Source organism: Molossus molossus, unplaced genomic scaffold (assembly GCF_014108415.1).
Source record: "Molossus molossus isolate mMolMol1 unplaced genomic scaffold, mMolMol1.p scaffold_m16_p_1, whole genome shotgun sequence".
Taxonomy (NCBI): Eukaryota; Metazoa; Chordata; class Mammalia; order Chiroptera; family Molossidae; genus Molossus; species Molossus molossus.
The window spans coordinates 117,316,374-117,333,629 of record NW_023425344.1 but is presented as its reverse complement, the minus strand read 5'-3'; the positions used below and the strand labels follow the sequence as shown (position 1 = coordinate 117,333,629).

Here is a 17,256-nt window from a genome sequence, read left to right as displayed (position 1 = left end):
TAGGAATTGACTGAACAAAGAGGATTCAGAAGTCTCTCATCCTCTGAATGTAAATATCAGCAGTATTTGGGAAGAACGCTATCTTTCTTTTTGGATAAATAAGGCTATCTGAAAATGCCTTAAAGTCTCTGCTCTGCATTCTTCAGACATGGTCATCTAGTAATGGTGACCTTCCCTTGATAAGCTATCTGCTGGCCTACATTGCTTCAAGGAAGGAACACAGTAAAAGTGTTTTCTATAGGTAAAGGAACAGATTTCAGAAAAGCCTACAATATTTCCCTTCAACTGTTATGAATATCCTTCAGTACTATGCATTTGATATTATACCTCTTCTTTCTCATCTCTTCCACCTACCTCCCTACTATTTTCCCTTTTTATCCTTGTTTCACTTAAGGTTTTTTTTTTCTTAGGATTGCTCTGCAGGAAGACACTAATCGAATGTCTGCTAATGCTTTGGCCATTGTGTTTGCACCCTGCATCCTCCGCTGCCCTGACACCATTGACCCACTACAGAGTGTGCAGGACATCAGTAAGACTACCACGTAAGGCCAGCAGTCACCGTCACCTTTACAAGACCCCAGGGACTTCTGAGTCAGTGTAGTCACTTTATCCAGATATCAAACATAAGGAATGATTCTATAAGCTCAGATCATTTTAAAAAGATTTCTGGACACCTTGGATTTTTAATGCTGAAGATGAAAAAAGTTCTTTAGAGTCTGTTTAAGTGAGCATCATTTGTTTTGAGGGATTTATTTATTTATTTATTTTTTATCCTCACCAGAGGACATTTTTCCATTTTTTGTTCAGGTAGACTGGGAGGGAGAGAGAGGAACAGAGAGAGAGAGAAACATCGATGTGAAAGGAACACATCGAGTGGCTGCCACCCGCACAACCGACCAGGGCCGGGGACAAACTGCAACTGAGTTACGCGCCCTTAGCGGGAACCGAACCCGGGTCTCTCAGGACCGCAGACCGACGCTCTAACCGCTGAGCCAAACCGGCCAGGGCGGGATCTTATTTTTTAAATTTGGCTTTTCTTGCCCTGGCTGGGTGACTCAGTTTGCTAGAGCCAATATGCCAAGGTCGCGGGTTTGATCCCCAGTCAGGGTAGATACAAGAATCAGCCAAACAATACATAAATAAGTGGGACAACAAATTAATGTCTGTCTGTCTCTGTCTCTCTCTCTCTCAAACCAATCAGTAAAATAAATAAGAAACAAATAGTTTAAAGCAAAGTGTCAAATCTTTTTAAAAAATAAAATGAAATTTGGCTTTTCTTTAGGAATTCTATAGTTTCTAAATATATTTTAAAATTCTTGCCCTGACCAGTTTGGCTCAGCGGTTGGACCAGAGAGTCTTGGGTTCGGTTCCTGCTAGTGGCACATACCAAAACAAAAAAAAAAATTCAATTTGCCAATTTACGTATACTTTGTATCTTTCTGTTATCTAGTCTAACTGTGGTCTTATTGCTCTGAGTCCCTTTGTTCTTTATCCTTAGTATTCCTGTATTTCACCTTGGCCTTTTTTTATGAACCTCTACTTTCCTTCTGGATTGGTGGGTTTTAACCTTGACTACAAAAGGAGCTTTAAAGAAATACTGGTGTTTGTGTCCTATCCCAGAAAGTCTGGTCTGATTTAATTGTTCTGGGGTGTGGTCTGGGCTTTGGAACTTATAACCATTCATCAGATGGGTACTGAAGTGCAGCCAAAGTTCTGAACCACCATTCTAAACCCTGTCCGTGAGCTCATAAAACAAGGGATGTTGATTTTTCTTTCTTCCACCTACCATCTACCACACTTAGCTGAAAAAAAGTCTGTGGGTGCTATACTTTGATTTACTTCAGCTCTTAACAGTTTTCTCTCTTTCCTCCTGTTTTAGCTGTGTGGAGCTGATTGTTGTGGAACAAATGAATAAATATAAAGCTCGTCTCAAAGACATCAATAGCCTGGAATTTGCTGAGAATAAGGCAAAGACCAGGTTGTCACTGATTCGTAGATCAATGGTAAGATGCACGACGTGGAATCACGGGAAAGTGGGAGCCTTCCTGGGATTTTAAGTGTACATTTATGGTAGAGAGAGAGCTTATTCTCTGAATCTTTTTCACATGGAGCAAGTAAAAAAGAAATCAAATCTCTGGGTACTATGGATGCCTCATGCTTGATCTCTTAGCTCTTTTTATTTGTGTGTACAAAAATATATGCAGTTTAAACATGTAGGATTTTAAAAATCAAGTATTTGGATAAAATGTTGGTAATTTAATAATCTTCCCAATTTTCTTTTCTTATTCTTTCTATGAAAACTTAGAACCTGTCTTAACTTTTTCTCTGCTTCCTTCCACCATCTGTTCCTACACTCAACCATGTCACTTTTGGTGGTCCTGCCAATACTCCTGGGATGTAGAGAACTTAACCAACTGCAAAAGTATGATTTATAAGGAAATGAAATTCCATCTATGAGTCTACCATTATCAAATAAAGATTCTTTAAGGGCTTATTGTTAGGTTTTGAGAAAAGCCTTGCAAAAACGATAATTTATTTCCTCCACTTGCCCACTTTTCTGTTTACTATTTTCCTTTGTAACCAGTGACCTATATATAGATAATTCCAGTTGTCACTGACCATTAATCAGTAGGATCTGGGTAACTGGAAAGCTACTATGAATTAAAGTTTAATTATTGCCCATTTTCTACTCTTCCCCTCAGTTGTAAAATAAAATTGTACTGTTGAACGCCCACTTAGATCCCCAGGAAATCTCTAAAGAGAAGCAGGCTTCCCCATCATTACCTGTGCTTTTCCAGGGACCCAGCAGTAATTCCTCCATATCTTCATAGTTTATATTTAGATTAATATAAAATAACTCTGTTCTTCCTTCACTGTCGAAATTGCCTGGCATAGAACAAGTGCTCAACAAATGCCTGTTGATTAAATTAGAGAGGGTCTTTTCTAAAAACAAACAGAAACATAGACTTTTTCCAGGCAGTAAAGGTTTCAAGTAAAGCCCATTGCAGGACAATATCTAAATCTTTTTCCCAGAAAATGAAAAAACCCATTTAAAAGTGAAATACTTTCTCTGTAGTATATATTTTCAGGAGCTCAGTTCTAAGAGGTTCAGTTTAGCAGTGCTCAATCAGGGAGGAAGGGAATAGACCTTGTACTAAAAACTTACTTTTCAAAGCAGATAGACAAGCTGTGCTTTTTTTGCTGATGCTGCAGAATGAGTCCATTGAAAGATTAAACCTTCTCTTTTAATGGGGTAATGACATGTACATTCTAACCTTCTGCTTTCCTTTTCATGTCCTTCCTAATCCAGAAACCTGTACTAATTGCAGTTAGATTTATGAGCATTACCCGCAGTTCAGTCTCGGTATGTATTAATATTGCATTGTGTCACAGCCACTCTACATTATTGTCTCTCATCCATCCAAGAGTTCTACTGTCTGTCATCCATACTTGTCCATCCTCCATGTGCAGCCCAAATTCAGGTCCCACTTCTGACCAGCCTTCACTTGCTTTTCTCTTACTCTCTTTCTTCAGAACCTTCATTTTCCTTCCTCTGTATCATGCAGTTGAACAGTCTCCATTTACAATATACTCATTTTTCCTCTTTGTCATATAAGCCTCTTTGTGGCTTCTTCTTTGGTTGGATCATTAAAAGGTGAATGTTGAAAGCATTGAGTTATCAAATTAACTTCTGCTTTCTGGGCTTTGTTCTCATTAGTCTCCTTCACTTTATTACTTGAAATACCTATTGCTACTTCCAGCTTCTCCATTATTAGTAATGGTTATATGTCTGTTCAACTCTGTGACTTTGATGGTGTCTTCCCAGATATAGAAATATGGCTCTTATCCAATTAGTATTTTTCAGACAGAGCAGCAACTAGAAGTGATACCGACTTAAATATCATAGTATATTAGAGCTCATACCTGGATTTTATTCATTATACAAAAAATAAATGGAGAGTTGGAAAGCTAAAAACACCAATATATAGGGAAACTAATTTCAGAGACTATCTATCTATGTGTAATTAGTTTCTTGAGGATCTCAGCTTGCTGGCATAGAAATACAAATCCGTTTTGCTTTTTAGCTAGTAACTATCTTCTAACTCTACCATGCCAAACTCTCTTTTCCTACTGGATATCTACTACCTTAACAACATCTTGTCACTATTCTATAACATTCAAATGCTCTAGTTTCATTCCAGTATTTAAGATTTACTTAGTTCTCTTCATATTATAACTTCAGTCACGGGCTTGGTTAGTACTCTTACCACTTTATCCCAAGACAAACTGAACTTAATCTGGGGCTGAAAACTTTGGGGGTGGGTGAGTAGGGTTGTTTGTGGGCTTTTTTAATTTTTAAAAAATTTTTTAAAAAGGACACCTCTGGCCCTGGCCGGTTTTGCTCAGTGGTTAGAGCCTCAGTCTGTGGTCCAGAGAGATTTGGGTTCGGTTCCCGCTAAGGGCACGTACCTCGGTTGCAGTTTGTCCTCGGCCCTGGTTGGGTTGTGCAGGAGGCAGCCACTCGATGTGTCCCTTTCGCATTGATGTTTCTCTCTCTCTCTTTCACTCTATCTGAACAAAAAATGAAAAAATGTCCTCGGGTGAGGATTAAAAATAAAAAAGGACACTTCTGTCCTTTTTCTTGTGCTTCTTCCTCTGGTGTTGAAGCTGGGAGGAATGATAGGGTAGGCAGAACTCTGCATGATGTGGCATGCAGAGGTGGCAGTCCTCTTTCTTGATTGTTCCACAGTAAAAGCTAAATGAAGATGAGTAGTAGCTCCAATTTACCCTGCTGATAGTGAGCTCAATCCTATCCCATTTCCATAGGCATTGGCCATCCCTTGCAAGACTTGATCACATCTTATGGCTAAATGTGACTAATGGTGTTCACACCTAGTGACTCCGATATGCTTTTTTTTTTTTGCAAGACTTTAGCCAATCAAATTTACCTCTCATTGCCAGTTCTAGGGCCTACAGGCACATTTTTTTTTTTTAATGCCTCTTGAGAACCAACAATGCAAGATGGGCAGTAGTGTTGCCTATCTCTCTATCTGACACTTCCACATCATACTGTCTCTCCTTTTCTCTTTTCTCCTGTCTATATAACAGCGAGTCTTTTGCCAATACAGGTATCCAAACAGATAATGAAATCCCAGGGTGTCTTTCTTTTAGACTACCTCAAACTTTGATTCCTACCCTCTGGATACACATATAACTGCTTTTTCCCCAAAGAGAGGATGGAATATCCTCTTTTCATAAATTCTATGTTACCCTCAAAGTCCAATAAACCCCTCTTTTTTTTTCAGCCTTTTTAGATTCACATTGAGAGGTGTTACAATATTGACAGTAGGGTTGGTTCAATAAATCGGTGCCTCACAGCCCTGAGAAACGAGGCTGATACCAACTACTTTTGGCTCCTTAAAGCTAGAAGGGGTGCTTAATTTAGGCTTTAGCCACAATACTGAAACAAGATGAAAAATCCCATTTAACATCCTATTGTATATGCATTTAGCTGTAAAAAAGACTTTAGACCCTCTAGGACATATTTGGTATTCAGTAAGCATCTGTGGAATTGAGTCTAAGAATTGAATGTAGAAGACTTAGCGGTTTTAAGGATATCCACTAAAAAACTGACTCATCAAAGTTAATAATGTTCATGTATTTATAGATTTTTAAAAATTGCTATTTCAAATACAATAGTGGCTTTTCTGAAATGAAGAGTGAACTGCATTTATAAAAAGTATGTTTTGTTTTGTTGTTAATCCTCACCTGAGGATACCTTTTTCCATTGATTCCAACTGGGAATTGAACCCAGAGGCCGATGCTCTAACCACGGAACAATACCATCAGGGCAAAAGTATGTTTTATTATTGCCAGTCATTTGAGTTGGATACTGAAAGATGAGCAGTAGTTTAACAAATGGAGAAAAGAAAGAGGGGGAAGACAATTCCAGAGGCAAGGCGCATGGCACCATAATCTATGAATAGATACTTTGTATAGCTAGAACAGATATGGAAGTGTCAGAAGACTTTGGAATGGTAGATTAGAACCAGGTGTGCAACATTAAGAATTTAAAATTTTCTACCTTGAAGCACTTGGGAACTATAGGAAGGTTTTTAAGTAAGGGAATATCACCATCAATGTGTCTTTTAGAAGAGAACTGGTAGCATTCTAAAGAACTGGTAGATTAGAGATGGGCAAAACTGACAGCCATATATCAGTTAGGAGGCTCTTGACTGACCTGAATTGTAGTCATTTCAAATTGAAATGTTTTGAAAATATAGATGACCCTTGAACAACATGGATTTGAACTACACTGGGTGGGGCCACTTATACATTGGTTTTATTCAATAAATATCCACTCAGCCCTCCATATCACGAGGTTGGGAATCCACAGATGTGGAAGGCTGATTGCATGCATTGTTCTATGCCATTTTATATAAGAGACTTGAGCATCCATTGATTTGGAGCAGGAGGTACAGGAACCAATTCCCCATGGACACTGAGGGACAATTGTAGCAAAATTTTGGCGGAGTCAAAAGTTATATGTGGATTTTTAACTGCATGTGTGGTTGGCACCCGTAATCTCCATGTTGTTCAAGAGTCAACTGTATCTGTTTCTGCTATCATGTGGTAAGTGGTTATTAGATTTATGGTACATAACTTTGACTAAGCTATTCTCAGACTAAGACTGCAGAATATGCCATTCATATATTTGTCTTCTTTAACAAATCTTTTTGTTACTTATTTATGATATAATTCCAAGCATAAATATTGATTTAGCATTACTTAAGCTAATATAATATGAAGAACATAATTTGAAATAAAGTTTATTAATCTGTAAAACCCTGCCCTGGCTGGTTTGGTTCAGCCATTAAAGCATTGGCCCACAGCCCAAAGGGTCACAGGTTTAATTCAAGAAGGACATGATATCATGTCTCTCTCTCTCTCTCTCTCCCCTCCCTTCTTCCCTCCCACTCTATCTGAAAATCAATGGAAAAGTATCCTCAGGTGAGGATTAAAAATAATAATAATAATTTAGGATAGAATGTACAACGTTGACCATGGCGTCCTTTTTTCATAATATATCTAGTTGAACAAGGGTTCTAAGAAAGGCATTTTAGAAACAACATTTCTTATTTTTAAAAATATTATCAGTTGCAGTATTTACTTAGTTCAGAATTTTTTTAATTGCTTTGTCTTTTCAGGATTTTTCTGCTGTACTTGTAGTGGTTGGCAGTATTTGCTATTTTTGTATCTTCTAGGTTTATTAAAGAACTTACCTGTATGTATCTGTTAGAAATTGACAAACCTGGATTTCTCTGTTAATGTGGATAAGTAGATCTGTGGGGTTAAGCTTGGCAATATATATTCCCCAAAAAGCAAGAAATGCCCTTCCAAAACTTAATTTTACTCATTTGAAAGCCAACGATCAACTGAAAAGTGACAGGTCTAAGGATCTCCAAAGGAAAGGAAAGAGGTATTCTAAGTGTGGACTTAGATTTACTTGACTCTAGCAAAGATTCCTGCCATTTTCTTATATTAGTGCAATGGTATTTAATGATATTTTCAAGTGATTTGACATAATGAGAAACAGATTCAGAGAATTAAGATTTTCTCAGAATATAGAGGCATTCTTAACGTTTCTGGTATTTTTGTAGTGTTATCTTTTTCAAAAAGATGCAATTGACATAAAACAATTGTATTACTTTTAGGTGTACAATATAGTGATTTGATAATGTGTTTCATTGCAAAATGATTACCACAACAAGTTTAGTTATCCTGTATCACTCCACATAGTTAGATTTTTTTTTCTTGTGATAAGAACTGGTAGTGTGAGGATGATGGTGGTGGGCAGGACTAGAGTGAGGGTGAGTGTGTGAGAGTGTGAGAACAAGTTTGAGTGGACATCAGTGTGGATGAGCAACCTCAAGCAGTGCAGAAACATGGGGCAGAAGGTTCCTGTGCAGTGGATGGGGAGCAGCTGGCTATTGCAGTAAGCAGCTTGTCAGGGCACTTCTCTCTGCATGGCTAGGAGGCCCCACCAATTTGAAAGATCCATGGTCTTTTTTGGGAGGAGGCAGTGGGAGCAATTAGGGCCCAGTGGCCTGAGCCTATTAGTGTACCTCGCACCATCGGACCAATGGACCCCCGCTGTGTCAACACAGACCAGTGCACAGTAGTGGTGCTGTCAAGGTGTCTGCTGTGGAAGCCGCAAGCAAATGGGAGCCAGCACCATCCCCCATAGCAGCAGCAGCCTGATCAGAGCCAAGATACACCCCCAGCAACAGAGACTCGGGAGCAGACATTCATCCCCAGGCAGCAGCAGCACAGATGGGCAGCTGAGACCCTTCTCCAACAGCATCAGCAGAGGCTGAGCAGGAGCTGAGCCCCATCAGGCAGCAGCACCCTGCAGCCACCAGCGGTGGGGCCCACGCAGTCCAACTGCCTGCGACACTGGTGGGACCTGCGTGATACAGCTGCCTGCAGCACTGGCAGGGCCCGCGGCTCCAGTGGGGCCTGTGTTACACAGCTGCCTGTGGCACTTGCAGGGCCTGCAGCTCCAGCAGCAGCACCTACCAGGACAAACCAATATCAGCTGCCAGTAGTCAATCCTCCAAGACCCACAGCAGGCAAGAGGCACAATGCACCAGAACAGTCTGGGAGGCGCAGCAGCCTTATTTGATACACACTGACCTGCCTACACATCCCAACATCCCTCACCGGGTCTAGAACTACCAGATGGCTAAAATGGGGAGACAAAGAAATAACACCCAAATGAAAGAAAAGGAGGAATCACCAGAAAAAGAACTACATGAAATGGAAGAAAACAATCTGTTAGATAAAGAATTCAAAGCAATGATTTTAAGGGTGCTCAAATAATTCAGTGAGAACTACAAGCAACTTAATGAGAATTTTAAAGAGCTCAGCGGGATCTACATCAACTTATAAAAGAGGTAGCAGCTGTGAATAAAAATTAAGAGGAAATGAAGAACAACATAGCTGATATGAAAAATACCTTAGAAGGATGCAGTAGTAGATTAGAAGATGCTGAAGACCGAATCAGTGAGTTAGAAGACAAGGTAGAAAAAAACCCCCAAATAGAGCAGCAAATGGGGGAAGGGGGATTAAAAAACAGGAGGAGAGTTTAAGGGAGCTTAGAGGTAACAGTCGCATCATAGGGGTACCAGAAGGAGAAGAATCAGAGAAGGGAATAGAGAACCCGTTTGAAAAAATAATGACAGAAAACTTCCCTAATTTGGTGAAGGAAAAAGTCACACAACTCCAGGAAACACAGAGAGTCCTAAGCAAGATGAACTGAAATCATAATTAAAATGGCAAACATTAAATACAAAGAAAGAATCTTAAAGGAAGCAAGAGAGAGACAATAAGTTACCTACAAGGGAGCTCCCATTAGACTGTCAGCTGATTTCTCAATAGAAACACTGCAGACTAGAAGGGAGAAGCATTTTACAAAATCCAGCACCCGTTTTTGATAAAAACACTCAGCAATGTGGGACTAGAGGGATCATGTCTTGACATAATAAAGGCAATCAATATATGAAACACCTACAGCCAACATCATACTGAATGGGTAAAAACTTCAAGCATTTCCCTTAATAGGAACCAGACAGGGATGCTCACTCTTGCCACTTTTATTTAACGTAGTACTGTAAGTCTTAGCCACAGCTATTAGACATGAAGAAAACATAAAAGGAACCCAAATTGGAAAGGAGGAAGTGAAGCTGTCATTATTTGCAAATGACGTGATACTGTACATAGAAAACCCTAAAGACTCCATTAAAAATCTACTAGTTTTAAAAAATGAATTTGGCAAAGTAGCAGGATACAAAATTAACATCGAGAAATCGACAGCATTCTTGTACACTAACAATGAACTCAATGAAAGAGAAACTAAAAAAAGCAACCCCATTTACCATTGCAGTAAAAAAATTAACAACATATATGTGAGTCATGCTTTCTTATCCAATCAGCTACCCTGTGTCTTTTTATCAGAGCATTAAATCCATTTACATTTAAGGTGATTATTGATATGTACTTATTTATTGCCATTTTTGTTTAGTGTGGTTATATTTTTCTTCCTATTTATTCTACTAATTACAGCAGTCCTTTTAGCATTTCTTGCAGTGCTGGTTTGGTGCTAATGTATTCCCTTAGCCTTTTTTTGTCTGGGAAGCTCTGTATTTGACCTTCTATTTTGAATGATAGCCTTGCTGGGTAGAGTAGTCTTGGATTCAGATCATTGTTTTTCATGACCTTGATTACTTCATGCCATTCCCTTCTCGCCTGTCATGTTTCTGTTGAGAAGTCAGCTGAGAGCCTTATGGGGTTTCCTTTGTAGGTAACCTGTTGTTTATCTCTTGCTGCCTTTAGGATTCTCTCTGTGTTTTTAATTTTTGGCATTTTAATTACTATGTGTCTTGGTGTGGGCCTATTTGGGTTTTTCTTACTTGGGGTTTTCTATGCTGCTTTAACTTGAATGCCTTCTTCCTTCACCAAATTAGGGAATTTTTCTGTCACTATTTCCTCAAATATATTCTCTAACCCTTGCTCATTTTCTTCTTCGGGGACTCCTATGTTGCAAATTTTATTATGTTTCCAGTCATTCCACAGTTCTCTTAAGCTGTCTTCCTGTTTTTTAATTGTTTTTATCCTTTTGGTTTTCTGATTGATCGATTTTTTTTCTACCCCCTCTTCTAATTTACTGATTCGTTCTCAGCTTCCTCTACTCTGCTGTTTAGTCCTTCCAATGTGTTCTTTATTTCTGCTATGTCATTCTTCATTTCTTCTTGGTGGTTTTTCATTTCCAATTGGTTGATTTTCAATGTTTCTATATCTTTACTCATAGTGTTGATGTCCTTACTCATGCTGTTGAGCTTCCTCAAGATCATGACTCTGAATTCTACCTCCTGCTTCTGTGTGTGTGTGTGTGTGTGTGTGTGTGTGTGTGTGTGTGTGATGCTCACATTTGGTATTTATTTCTACATTGTCTTCCAAATCACTAATTCAGTTCTTTGCTGCATTCAATCTACTTTTGATTCCTTCCAGTGCATTCTTGATGTCATATATGGCATTCTTCATTTATGACTGGTTCTTGTTCATGGGTTCTATTTACTTTTTCATGCTGTTGTCCTCACTATTTTCCATGTAACTGTTGCTAAGTTACTTACCTCCACTTCATTCAGCGTTTTTTCTGGAGCTTTCTCCCTTTCTTTCATGTGGGGGTTGTTTCTTTGTCTTCCTATTTTTGCTATCCCTTTGCTTGTGTTTCTATGTATTAGATAGAACTGCTATGCCTCTCAGTCTTCATTGGGTGGCCTTATGTAGTAAGTGTACTAGGGGACCCTAGTGGTGCTGTCTTTTTGATTTCCTGATCTGGTAGTTCTAGGAATGTCCCTTGTGTGGTTATTCTTTTGTTGATATTGGGTCTTGATGTTGTCCCTTTCATGGGTGAGATCTCCTCTTAGACTGGTTGACTGTGATGCTCAACCCTGACCACATCATGCGAACTGTTTGTGCAGGTGCTGAGAGAATCAAACCAAACAAAACAGAAACATAGGAAAGACCTCTACAACAACAACAAAAACAACCACAATATAAAAAAAGCCAATAGGAAAATGAAGAGAGAAGAAAAAGAATAAAAGAAAAGAAAAAAAATACAACAGTGAAAACAAAAGGAGAAGAAAAGGGAATATGAAAGGAAAGAAGGGAGAGAAAAATAAGAATAACGGATAGGAAGAGAAAACCAGTATAAAAGAAAAGATACAGGAAAAAATTAGAAAAGAAAAAAAGAGAAAGAAAAGACAAATGAGAATAGGAAAAAAGAGAAGGAAGAAAATAATAGAGAAAGAAAAGGACAATGATAGAGATATGAGAGATAAAAATAATAAAGTGATAAAAAAAGAAAATAATGCAAAATAAGAAAAAAAGTGAAGTGGTATTCATCTCAGCAGAGTTGAGTGCCTCCTGGGAGCTCCCTTTGGATTCTGCTCTTATATATCTGAGGCTGAATGTTTTGTCTGCCATTTCTGGGCCTCTCAGGAGGTATTTTGGTGCTAACCAGTCAGAAGTTGTCTACATTTGGCTCTTAGCAACCTGTTTGAAGGTTCAAGGGATCCACAGTTTGAGGCTGTCTCTACAGGGCTTGGCTGCGCCTGAGGGAGTCGCCAAGGTGCTCTCTATGGCCAGCTTGTTAGCAGCATGGGTCCCAGGGATGGGTCAGTAAACCCAAGGTACCTTGGGCTCTGCCCCCGTCTGCTTCTCCTAGCTGGCCAGCTGTCAGACTTAGTCACTTAAACAGCTGTTTCTAAAAGGGCTTTTGGCAGAATCGGTGTATGAGGCCTCTGGGGGAGGTGCCTTTCAGATTTCAGGGAAGATTATGGGTGTGTTTCCCTGTCCCAGAGCTACTCTCAGAGTCTGTCCTAGAGTATTTACCTGACTTTGGCAGGGTGGAGTCCCTCGTATCCAGTCTGGTGAGGTTTGCAGGAATCCAGGAGGTTCTATTAGCTCTGCTATGAGGGAGAAACACCAGTCAGGTTCCTGGGACAAGGAGGGTAATGGCCCCACCCCAAAGCCCTTCACAGACTCTGCCTGAGACTGTTCCATCCGGTAGCCTTGGCTTCTGCTGCTGTCTGCTTAGCAGAGGTTGAGATGCAGGGTGGGGGCAAGCTGGGTTCCTGAGGGTGGGGTGAGCTGTATCCCTGAGGGCGGAGTATTTGCCTTTCACCAAGCTGTTCTGCTGGGAGGGGCTTGTGCCTCAGGAAAAATTGCTGTTGTGGTATGGAAGGAGGTTGACCAATTGCAGATCTCCCAGCTTCTGCGTTTCTACCTCTGCCAGGGAGGTTTCACACCCTAGCCTCTCAGGCAACTCTAGTCTGCTCTGTCCTCCTTCCACCAAAGTCTCAGATGAGTGGCTGCAAACAAAAATACTGTGCTTTGGGATTTATTTGTTTTTTAAGTGACTGTATCTCTCGACAGGCTGTTTCTCCTTGGTGGATAGAATCCCCACCACCTTTCATGGCTGGATGTTACATGGGCCACTGGTCTCAGCTCTGGTGCTGCAGGCTGGGCAACCCAGCCTTAGGTCTGGGTCTCACTCCTCTCAGGAAAACCCCACCTCCACAGCTGGTATATTCTCCCTCACCCTCTCCCAGCCTGTTGCCTGTGGGAGCTGAGCTAGCCCCTCTCATGTCCCCACCCTTTCTACCAGTCTTGAGGTAGTTTTTGCCATTCCTTGTTAAATTTCCTCTTCAGCTAATCTTCAGTTGGTAATTCAGGTTGAATGTTCCCTAATTTAGTTTTATGTCCAGTTTGGTTCTGAGAGGAATTGAAAGAAAGATTCACATACTCTGCCACCACCTTCAAAACCCTCTACTGGTGTTTTTTTTTTTTTTACATAATAGCATACTTAATACTTTTAAGGAAACTTCTAGTTTCTTACAGAACTTGAAATATAAACTTTTATATTTATCAATTACTAAATTTATTTCTTTCTCTTATATAATGTCTTTTAAAATTAGCCATTTGATAAATCTAAGATCTTATATTTCTACATAAAATATACATCCACATGCTTGTTTCATGTTCGTTGTAGAAAATTTTGAACAGTAGGGTAAAGAGTTAAAGGTAAGAAGAAAATCACCAATGTCTTAATATTTTTGAATATTTATGTTTTTCATTTAGGAAGATTTTTATAGAGATAAAACATGAACTCAATTTAGTATGATAAATAGATTTAATATTCTTAAACTTTTATAGTTTTACTAAGTAAAAATGAGACTACTTTCAATATATATTTCTTTAGAGGTACTTCTCTTTTTAGATTGTACCTTAGACACATCTTTTTTTCTTTTCATTCTCTTCTATAGATGAGAACTATTCCCTTAACCCCACTCATTTATTCAGTTCCCTTAACCCCACTCATTTATTCGCACTCATTTTTCTTCCCCCCCAACAAAAAAAGGCCATGTTTCAGGCATTGTGCTAGGTGCTGGAGGTATAGAAATGACAAGGTCTTTGTCTTAGATAAGTTAACAATCTAGTAAACAAAATTGTAAATCATTGTAGTTCACTTTATTAAATATCTTATCAGTTCAAAAACTAAAGTGGTATAGAGGTCTGGGTGACTGGTACTACTTGAGAAAATTGAATAAACTTCAGTGGCTAGAATACAAGATTTCTTGGTAATAATGAAGGGAAAATTGATAGTCAGGTTTGGGATTCTTAAATTCTAGTAGTTTGGATTTGATCCTTTTAGGCCTTCAGAAGCCAGTAAAGGTTTTTAAGCCAGGGAATAATACTACCAAACCTGTCCCCATCACCAAAGTCTTCTAGACTTTTGGGGAAAACAGTGTGTTTACTCAAGTGGTAGCTTCCAGAATGTGACTATTATGTGTACATGGGATAGCCTAAGGTCATTAGCTATTTTGACAATAATTCTACCTAACAAAACACCCCAAAACTTATTGGCTTATTGTATTTATCACTTAGATATCTGTGAGGTAGCTGGGGTTCAACTGATTTAAGAGTAAGCTGCAGGTTTGGTATAGCTTTGTTCTGTACATCTCTTATTTTTCTTGAACCAGTGAACTATCTGGGATATGTTTTTCTCATGGCAATGTCTGCATCACATGAATTGGTAAGCTCAACTGCGCTTATTTCTGCTCCCATAATGTCTGCTAATATCCAGAAGCAAACCACATGACCAAACCCCAAATCAAGGAGTGGGGAATACGCTTCAGTTACCTGGAGGCCATGGCAAGGGCATAGATTTATAATTCTATTACAGAAGATTAGAGAAGTGGAACCAGTAATTTAGTTTATCATACATAGTATTTGCTGTATCTCCCAAAGCCATGAAGATAGCTCAAGAACATATTTCTTTACAAAGAAAACAAAGAGTTTTCCCCTCATATATGCCCTAAAACAACTTAGTTCTTTCTTCCACCTGATGTGCCTGCTTAGCATCTGCTTATGATCCAAAGCTGTTTCCTTCTCCCTCGTAGAATGTTGGTCTTATAGATGAAAAGACTCCTCGTTCTTTTATTAGAAGAGATCAGCTTGTAGCTCTTTTAAAGATGCTATTAAGAGATTCAGAGTCATTCCTGTTAAAATGGACTTAATGGAGCTATGTGGTAACTCGAGTCCATATAATTTTGATCTGGTCACTCCTATAATTTTGGATCCTTTTTGGGCCTACCCCCCAAAATCAATTTTTAGTTTCTTACAAGTTAGTTGCAATATAATCTGTGAAGCTCTATCAATGAACATTTCATATTCTGTGACATTAAAATCTGTTGGTTATTTCACATTTTGAACAGATTTTTTTACTCATGTATGGCCTTGTAATGTCATAAATGGATCATCTGGAAAATATTGGTTCACTGAGTTATACAGATCTTTCAAGTGTTTCATTAAACAATAACAGAAATCACATTTGTTAATATTACCACCAATCTCTTCAGAAAATCTTTAAGTACTGGGAGCTGTCAATGTCATGGAAGACATTAATGAAATGTTGACTTTTTTTTAAACTATTCATGATAGCACAGAATATGATGGTTACTAGTATAATTTGGTACCAATGCCTTGATTTATGCAAAGAAGCCAACAGTTAGTGCATATGTCAAGTGAAAGGGCAACTGGCATCTTAGTATCATTATAAAAGTAATTTTGACATCTCAATGGACTTGGAGATACCACCTAATTCCTTCAGGGATCCATGGCCTACACTTTGAGAAACACTACTCTACAGTATGTAAAACACTGCTGGCTCAATGAATTGCACAGAAATATTTGGTGAGGATAATTTCTTGTCATGTGTAAGAAATAAGAGCACACAAATGACTAAATTGTCTAAATTGCTTATTAATCCTTATCTGGTGAATCATAACTACAATCATTGGGATTTTTGAACAAGCCTTGTTACCTAATTATAACAACATGCAAAACATCCAGTTTTCTAGACCTCTCCTTACCAGGAAAACAGAAGTGTCTGATAATTCAATTCCTTGCTTCCTATTTTTGTGACTTAACAGAAGACAGTCAATAGTGATAGTCTGTCGTGGCCCAAAGTGCTCTTTTGGGATATGATTTCTTCATTAGGATTCTGAGATTTGTGTTTAACTAATTATCTACAGTCCTATCTAAATGGTGCACAGTTTCTCCTTATATATTCAACCCATGGAAAAACCCCAATTACATGTACTTTTCTTGGATCTTCATGAAGTATCATGACTCTATGGTGAAGGTGATAAAGGTCTTTTCCTACATAAATTATCAAAGTTTTTTAAGGGCTGTGCAGTACACTCCCTAATCACCACCATGAGTATTTAACTTCATCTATCTTTAATTCTTGGGCTTATTTTGGCTCATAGTACTGAATTTTTTGGTGTCCCCTCCAGCATACCTTGCCATTTCTTCCTGCATCCTTTCTCCATCGTGGGCCTTATAGCATTTTCTAAGAAATCAAAACTCTCCTCATAGGCTTTATTCATTTTAACACTTTGGTGCACTTTCTATTTGTTTATATTATTACCTCTTTAAGCCTTAGGAGAAAATGGAAATGTTGGGCTCAACTGAAGATTACCTCAATGAAGGTATCTTCACTTAGATCTTTCACATTAAAGCATTTGGTTCCTAAAATTTGTGTTATAGTAGGAAAGCTTAATACAGACTGGTCTCACAGAATCTAATATGGGCTGGTCTTACAGAATTCTGACCCAAATTAAATAATTAAGGATCTGTGTTTCAGAATATTATTCTTAGAAAAAGTAGATAGTAGAATCATATATAGACTTCCTCAGACAGAGGATGGCAAATGTACATGATTAGATGACTGAATTGGTAGGTTTTAAAAAGAAAATTCTAAAAGGAGGAACGGAGGGATGTGACAGTACTGTGTACTATGTGGTAAGAGTACTAAGGAAGAAGTACTTAATTCTACCTGAGGATACTGGGAAAGGCTGTACAAGAGGTGAGTGACATGTGAGCTAGATCTTAAGGGATGAGTCTGAACTGACCACATGGCGAAAGGCATGTTGGTACAAAGCATATAAGGTTTAATTCTGAGGGAGATGAGGGGGTAGAAGAGTATGTAATTAAGAATTTCTAGTAACTTGGTTATATAATTGTGCATAAGGGAGTCTTTAAGTAAAAACAAAAATAGACTTTGTTCTGAAGCATACTGAGACATTAGCACTATGGGGCCATGAAAGTGAGATAGCTTTAAAATAC

At 38.7% G+C, this 17,256-nt stretch overlaps 1 protein-coding gene across 15 annotated transcripts in view; it reads left to right on the top strand.

Annotated features, from left to right (window-relative positions):
- MYO9A (myosin IXA) overlaps nt 1-17,256 on the top strand; it is a 341,194-nt gene that overhangs the window by 301,929 nt on the left and 22,009 nt on the right. For all 15 annotated transcript variants that reach the window (XM_036243152.1, XM_036243160.1, XM_036243103.1 and 12 more), the window contains 2 exons: nt 411-542; nt 1,880-2,003. In XM_036243152.1, the coding sequence (XP_036099045.1) occupies nt 411-542; nt 1,880-2,003 (256 nt within the window). The remainder of the gene's footprint in view (nt 1-410; nt 543-1,879; nt 2,004-17,256) is intronic.